Source organism: Protobothrops mucrosquamatus, unplaced genomic scaffold, assembly GCF_001527695.2.
Source record: "Protobothrops mucrosquamatus isolate PMUCROS unplaced genomic scaffold, P.Mucros_1.0 scaffold2298, whole genome shotgun sequence".
In the NCBI taxonomy this organism is placed as follows: domain Eukaryota; kingdom Metazoa; phylum Chordata; class Lepidosauria; order Squamata; family Viperidae; genus Protobothrops; species Protobothrops mucrosquamatus.
In genome coordinates this window covers 191,747-200,372 of record NW_015388384.1, presented here as the reverse complement: position 1 = coordinate 200,372, position 8,626 = coordinate 191,747, and the positions used below count along the sequence as shown (strand labels likewise).

Here is an 8,626-nt window from a genome sequence, read left to right as displayed (position 1 = left end):
TTGCACATTGAGAGAGAAAAAGAAGATAAGATAGCTTCACAGCTTTAGAGTGTGTTGTGTATTGAAAGAAGGCAAGTCTGTAGGTCCCAGATAAAATAAAGACGGACTTCTCCCTTGAGGGAATGAGTTTTGCTTATGTAGAGTGGCAGATGATGGAAGAGACAGCAGATAAGGTGGAAGATGGGATCCTTGGAAGAACTGTCAATTGACACCAGTGGCAAATAGAGATGAATGATATTTGTACTCTGTCACCAGTCCTGACTCAGCACCACATAATGATAACCATTGCTTAAAGACCAGAGCTTAGCGATCAATCAAACTTATGACACACACCCCTCCCCAAATACTTATGAACTGGTTCTAGAGTTCCAATAGTGGCACATCTTACCACTATAGTTACATGCATTTTGGGCACATGGCAACAAACTTGCTTTTACTGCTGGTTTCCACATTCTGCTGTCACAAGAAGAGATTTGTGATGGTTTTTTTTGCTGGAAACCAACTTTTTCAGACAGTTTCTGGCAAAAATATGCTCATAGGAATGCAATGACTCACTTAACAGCTGCTGCATTTGCTTTACAACTGCTGCAAAAAAGGTAATAAAATTGGGTTGGTCCTGTAGGTGCTTTGACTTACAATCATTTTAACTTACGACAGACTGGCTTCCACAGTTGTACGTCTACTACTACCTATAATGAATGCATTCTCGTGCTCAATATATTTGAAAATAATTTCTGTAAGTATTGACATAGTTTTAACTATTGATTCTGGAAAGGATATTTTAGATATGCTAAATCAGCTGCACTTTGAGATTAAAACATTTCACTGACACTGTAGTAACTGAGTAGTTTCATGGAAGTAGTAGGGTACTTTTATAGAAGTTGATAGTTTTGGCTGGTAAATGTATACATATGTAAAAGCTTATATGGCCAGAATTAATTTGCTCTGTGTGGTTAAGTTATAAAAATAGATACCAAATAAAATATCATAAGTAGCTGCTTATGAAGAAATTGCTGCTTTGTTGCCATCTTAGCTTTGCCTCCTCTAATCTATATTTGCTGTGCATTAATTAATGATGTGATAAATCTCAGTGCAAGAAGTTGAAAGGCATTTTAATCCCCATATATTATTTTTCTCCCATTCTAGGAAATGAGTATTAAACCTAGTTACATCTCACCAGGAATGATCCAATTATGGATTTAGAATAATAAAACATTCAATTCTGTGTTCTGTATATTTTGTTTTGTTTGTCCTTTACAACAATTTGGTAATTTAAACTCATCACTTCTCCCTCTTAAAAACCAGCTGGCATTACATGAAAGATTAGGCCAGGGGTCTTCAAACTTGGCCCTTTTATGACTTGTGGACTTCAACTCCCAGGCACGCTGGCTGAGGAATTCTGGGAGTTGAAGTCCACAAGTCATAAAAGGGCCAAGTTTGAAGACCCCTGTTCTATGTCTTGCTTGTGCCGGGCCCTACAGGATGCCATTTGGGGACAATTGCTGGCAGCAGATTTGAAGTTGATGACCTTTGTGTGAACAAAAAAAAGTACATAAAAGGAAATATTCTAGTACCACGATCTTTTCCCAGATGTTTCCTTGGGTATGCCTCATGTATGATCCTACTTTTATTTAACCCTTTTTCTCTTATTATCAAGCTTGTCTGTAGCTGATTAAAGCATTTGCAACATTTTGTTCTTTGTGCAAATTCCTTGCCATTCTATGTGTTCTTTAAGTCACTAAAACAGAATTTCTAGAATTTTAATCTTAAAATTTCTCAGAAATGTTTAAGTTTAATATGATTAGTTGACTTGCATTTGATAGACTCAGTTAAAAAAGTGAACTATATAATTTTAAATCCTATATTAATCGCTAAAATTATGAGAAATGAAATATTTTATTGAGGGTAAATGTAGCGCAGCATGCATAATAGTATTACTGTTGAACCACGTTAAAAAGAACTCTTAGAAGAAGTAAAATTTTAATATTTTTGGCAAAAACCTTCTTGATGATCCTGTGGCCCTTTTCTCAGATTTTAATTTATTTTTGAAACAAATAAATATGGAATGCTTGAGCTTCATTTGCTCAGTCCCATCTCTTCTAGCTGCTTTTCTGCAAATTAGCCTCCTTAGTTGAACCAGAAAGCAGAATGAATCTCTGTGGTCTTGCTGTATGGTAGTAAATGTCTTGGTAATATCTATTATAAGTTAATTTTGGGACTGGAATTCAAGTAGGTCTTGACATTTAATGACAAAAGTTATGACGGCACTGAAAAATGTGATTTGTAACCAGTCCTTGCACCTATATCCTAGCATCCCATAGTCACATGGTGAATATTTAGGTATTTGGCAAATGGCATATATTTATGAGGGTTACAGGGGTCCTGGGATCACATGATCAACATTTGCAACATTTTCAGGGGGCTTCTCATAAGCAAAATCAATGGGGAAAGCTGAATTCACTTAATCCTACAATTCACTAAACAATAGGAGCAAAACGGTTGTAAAATTGGATGCAACTCAGTTAACCACATTGCTTAGTGACAGATGCTAGTCCCAATTGTGGTTGTAAGTTGAGTGCCTAATTTATTCATCTGCAACAGTTCAGTAATCTTAACCCTTCTTTTTTTAAAGAAATCGACCGGGACTATGGGCATGGTGCCTATAGTGTCCCAAGAGTTATGGACTCTTATATGAATCAGTCATATGGAATGGAAAGCCATGGAGGCGGCAGTGGTGGTGGTGGAGGAGGAGGAGGAGGAGGAGGAGGAGGAGGAGGCAGTGCCAGGTAAAATACTGAATCATTTGCTTTGTATGTCAAAGATAATATAAATATATTCTGCAGTATACCTCTATCCAATTTAAGTGTTCCTTAAGCATATTGCAGGGCATGGTGTGTTATTATGCAGAGATGTAATGTATAGCATATTTTAAAATAAATGTTTTTATATAAAATATAATGCTGCAACACATGTTTTATCTCAGATCTCTCTTAAAATCTATTTCAACAAGTGATCTTAAAAAATCTAGCAATTAAATATTAGCACAGATCTGAAATGCTCTTAATTGGATCAGAACTGCTGCTTTTGTTTCCCCATTCTGTTTGAAAGGAACACTTAAATTTAATTTGAATAGTAATATCTTTTGCAAGAATATTCATTGGTAGACAGCTTTTCATGTCCAGATTATTTTATTGGCAGGTACTAATTACACTAAAGCACACTTTTTTGCAGTGTTTTAAAATTGTTCCTAGCACTGTAGTAATATTTCTGACAGTTTGATTTTTCACTGTGCCTGCAGTTGATGTTTACTAATGTCAGATCACAATTTTATTCTAAATTTGGCTTTCTTATAAGAACTCTGCATTTTAAACAAAATAACTGTATAATATATTAATCCTGGTTGCAGTCTCATTTGCATATTCTAACTCTTCAATGGCAGCAAGAAGAACATGGATTGACAATTGGATTCCTCCAGTTTTTTTGTGGCATTAATTTTTAAGGAATTGGGAGATTAGCTGTATAAATGCACAGTGCTTTTCAACAATTAATATAACTAACATTGATGTAAACTATTTTGAGAATCAGGAAAAAATGTACCTACCATTTAGTAATCTGAATATGGTTGGAATTTACTGAATGCATTATATAAAAAGTTTATTGTTGTAATGGACTGCTTTGTAGTTGGCATTTTAAATATGAAAGTTTTATATTTAAAGTATGAACTGGAGAGAAGATAAATTTAGCCTTCTCATATTGTGATTTTAAATTATTAGAAGTTTCTTTTCAAGTTTAAGAATTAAAATATAGTTAATTTTTTGGGATGAAAATGATTTCCCATTTCTATGCAGTATATGACATTGATGTTACCCTATGCACTTTTTTTTCTGTTCTTCAATTAATATCTTTTTTAAATGCTGCATACAGCTTTTTGGTAATATAGTATTTGCATTTAATATACAGCCTTTCTCTGTGCTAAAGGGTCATTAATATTTAAGATTTATTTTGACTTTTCAGTTCTATAAAAGTTCTTTGTCTTATTCCCTACAAACAGAGGTAGGTGAATCTATGACCTTCTAAATGTTTCCAAAATCTAGCATTTCTTGGCCTTTCATTCTGGGGCTCATGAAAACTACCATCCAACAACATTTGGAGGGTCATAGATTTCCCACTCCTCTCTAACACATTGTAAATGTAATAGTAGAAGATGAGGCATGCTAGTAGTTAAGGAAAATTATTTAGATTTCTTCTATAAGATATAACTGAACTATGAACCATTGAAATATCAAATTAAAATAGTTGTGTTATTAATACTGTCACAGCTTCTAAGTTGAGAGCAACGTCTTTCAAATGCTATTGAACTGTTTTAGGCATGACTTTAAACAAAAGAGTTTTATGAACTTTAAAATATGCAGGTGCCTGCATTCGTTAGACTAGGTCTGGGCACAATAATGAGGTGAAATAATAATTTTGAGCAACTAAATTTAGTGAAATTTAGGCATTCTGAATTTTAATACTATTTTTAACTGAAAAGTGACTCAGATAGCTTTCTGTCTGATCACAGCACGGAAATGCCCAGCCCTAATCAAAGCAAACCCTACTAAAGTAGAATATTCATTGATTTTAGTTGATAAATGTCAACTGATAACTTGTCTTTTGAAATGTTTTAACTTTAGTAAGCTTACTTTTTTTTTCCTCACTACAACTTTTCCAGGTTTGGACCTTATGAGTCTTACGACTCCGGGTCTTCTCTGGGTGGGCGAGATCTGTACAGATCTGGCTATGGTTATAATGAACCCGAACAAAGCCGCTTCGGAGGTAGTTATGGTGGTCGATTTGACAGCAACTACCGGAATAGCCTTGACTCTTTCGGAGGTAGAAACCAGGGCGGGTCTAGCTGGGAAGCACCTTACTCACGCTCAAAATTGAGGCCTGGGTTTATGGAGGACAGAGGAAGAGAGACTTACTCTTCCTACAGCAGTTTTTCTTCACCCCATGTGAAGCCTGCACCTGTAGGCTCTCGGGGGAGAGGAACGCCTGCTTATCCTGACAGTGGATTTGGAAGCAGAAACTATGATGCTTTTGGAGGACCATCAACAGGCAGAGGCCGTGGCCGAGGAGTAAGTACAGAATCTTTTCAGATTCTTTTCACTAGTGACTCTTTTAAACCCTTTCAAGACCATAGCATTAAAACAAAAGCACTGTATATCGCACTGCAGTTTTTGCCAAACTATTAGGGTTGATAACCTTCCAATCCGGTTTGGTATTTACCCAGAACTTAGTACCCTCTCTCTCTCTCTCTCTCTTCATTTACACAAGTAAAAGCGCTACAAGATTAGTGGCTAAGGTTTTATCAAATCACTTTTTTTGTGAAAGGTGAATATTAAGGCAATGGGTTTGGTCTAAAAGGGGTTAAAAGGAATTGCATTTTTCCTTGTTAACACTAGCATCTTGGCTAGTGGGAGAAGTCTTGAAACTTTGTAAAGGTTAATTAGAACCTTTTTTCATTTTGAGTAGGTTAAAGGTGCAATGTATGTATACTATTGATTTTAGAGAATAAATGCCACAGAACAGATTTTGTTGAGGCAGGAAGCAATTAGTTCTACATGCTCAATTTCAGCTTACTTTAAGGTCACTGAGACTTACATGGAAGGGAAGATTTAATACAGGCAAGAATTAAAGCATAATTTCAAACCATTGTTAAAGGGATATCATCAGAATTGTTCATGCTGAAAGAAAGGTAACAGTGTAAATCTATGTTAGTCAACTGTTGTGTTATAATTCAGTACTAGATATTCTCATACGCTGGATCTAATGTTTTAGTGCAAGTTCAAAAGAACAATTCAAAGATTATAAACAAATATCAAATATTATCCTACCAAATCAAAACATCATTAACAGCATCTTAAACTTCAGGAAGCTTCAAGATATAAGATGATATCCTATTAACATACTTTATAATTTCATGTTTGAATTTATACAGAGTTCCATTTCAGTTGATAATCAATAGATGCTCTCTTAAAACTCTTTAAATACTGAGTTTCAAGAAGCTGGCCTGAAGAAAACAATTAAAAGTTTAAAGTAGATTGGAGGAGTAAATGTAGACTAGAATATTTTAAAGTTTTTTGCATGCCTATTACTATATTTTAATTGATTTATTAATGTGATACTCTGAAGGGTACAATTGGCATTTAATCCATAGACCTAGGAAGTCTAGTAATATTTCTATAATTTGTTGATAAAGGAATGAGCTGATTTGTTTAGTCTGGTACGTTTGTGAAATTAAGTTAACTAAGCAGTATTGAGTAGTTTCTCTTTTTCTTGAGCTTAATGTTACTCTTGAGAACTAACTACTTTAAGAAATAAGCTGCTTGTTTATGTGAAATGCATTGCACCTTTAATAGATTCTGAAAATATTTGCTCGTGCAAATGTACATCACCTAGAAAGTGTCCTTTGATGTATGTAATATGCAGGGTGAGAATATTGCTAGACTGTTATTTACTAGAGCCCAGTTTGTTACAAAGTGAAATATAGAACATATGCATGGATTTATTTAATATAATGATCTCTAACACATTGTGGCCTGCTAGGAATAAATGCAACTCAAAGTAAAGAAATATTGTGTAGATGTACTGCCTTTACTGTGTCTACTGTTAATAATTTTTATTATTAAATATTTATGGCAGTTTACTTATTTCTGCTTATATAATTTCACTCATCCAGTCACATGAGCCTATCTTACATGTTACTGTCAGTGAACAGTAGAATCTTTGCATGTTTATTCAGAAGTAAGTGCTACTAACTCCCAAGTTAGTATTGCAGATTGCAGCTTAAATTATAACTATTATACTCATTCCTTGTCTTCAGTTTGTTCTGTCATTCAGTGTCTTAAAATCAATGAATTCAATTATGTATGCTCTATTGATTACAAGATAGATGTCCAAATTAAGATTAGAAATTTTTTTACCACTTTGTTGATATTCTAAATTTTATTTTTTCCTTTGGAAAGAATTTGATCTAAGAGGGGCTAATATTTTACTTTTCTCATTGCTCCTTCAAATATTTATATACTTTTTAAATTGTTGAGATTATATACATTACGCAATTATCTCAATGGGGGTGGGGGTGGGGATGGATACACACACATCACACACAAACTGCTGATTGGGTTGAACTGTTGATAAAGATGTAAGATTTCTAATCAGTTTTAATATGGCTAATGCATTCCACTAGGTTTGTTTGTTATATGAGGGGGAAAAGAAAAGACATTTTATGAAAGTTAGCTTTTTATCTACTCTAAATTAATACAGGACTGACTATTTTACATATTTATAGTATTTACATAATCTTAAAATCCCTGCCTCACATAAAAAAATCTATGTGTATTTACTTGGAACTTATTGTTTTAGTGAAAATAGGAAAATATGAGATATGTTATCTCAAAACAATAAACTTACCTTCTCCATGTATTTTTAGAAGAAATTCCCATGAGTTCAATAAGACTTATTCCATGTACAGTTTGAACTTCCTACTGGTAGCACTTATTTCTGAGTTGACATGCTTGAGATTATACTCTGAATAAAGAATAAAATATACAAACTGTGAGAAAAAGGGAAATAGGAAAAATAAAGTTTGAAAGTAAAATGTATTTTACATAAGCAAAAAGTGTGAAGTATGAAACTGGAATCCCATTACAGTGTTAAGAGATAAAAATTATTTGGATACTAACTAATTTTAAACATAGACAATATCATACACAGAAAATCTTACATACATATGAGCAAATTTTAAACCATCAAAAGGTTATTTTAAAACTTTTTAAATCATAATAAAAGAGAAACTATGAATGTTTCAGGCAGAGACTTTCATGATTATTTTTGTTTTTCCCTAAGTTTGCATTCTTGTATTATTGTTTTGTAGAAATAAATTTTCTTCTGTTTGTTTGAGGCATTATTTGAGAATCCTGAGAATGAATATGGATAAAATTCTAGCAAGGCTCATAGTCTGGACCAATGATTTTGAATAAGCAGAAATCCATTTGATATAAGCACTTTAAGTCAAATATTTTAAAAACTAATCAGTTTGCATTCCTGATGTGTGTTAACTTAGTACTGTGTTTTTTTCTTGAGTTAAAATATTTTAAAATATGTTTTTATGTAAGCTAGTTTGTTTATGGTCAGCCACATCATTTTCTAATACTTGGTCTTCACCTATTTACAGTATATGGGAGACTTTGGAGGCATGCATAGACCTGGAATTGTGGTAGACTATCATAACAAACCCAGTTCTGCAGCAGTAGCTGCACGAGGAATAAAGAGAAAAATGATACAGCAGCCGTATAATAAACCAGGTGGGACATTTATCAAGAAACCCAAACTGACAAAACCTAATGTGAAGATGAACCAAAACAAACCTAGTAAGTAATTGAATGAAAGATGTGAATTACAGCTCTATTTAACATTTTCTGAGAGGATACATTTATAATGCATTGCTGTTCCTCATTTTCCAGCCTCAAAGCCCCTTCTGTTATCAGTTGTTCATAAGGATTGACTTTGGCGGCACAAATTAAAATTTTTGAAAGATAATTACAAGATATTCCACTAATTTTGTGCCTATATACTTTGAAGG

General features: G+C 33.6%; 1 protein-coding gene across 1 annotated transcript in view; it reads left to right on the top strand.

The window, feature by feature from the left end:
* Positions 1–8,626, top strand: part of ZNF326 (zinc finger protein 326) — a 36,709-nt gene that overhangs the window by 4,820 nt on the left and 23,263 nt on the right. Inside the window, exons 2-4 of the mRNA XM_029285823.1 lie at positions 2,633–2,750; positions 4,706–5,117; positions 8,219–8,414. Coding sequence (XP_029141656.1) covers positions 2,633–2,750; positions 4,706–5,117; positions 8,219–8,414 — 726 coding nt within the window. The remainder of the gene's footprint in view (positions 1–2,632; positions 2,751–4,705; positions 5,118–8,218; positions 8,415–8,626) is intronic.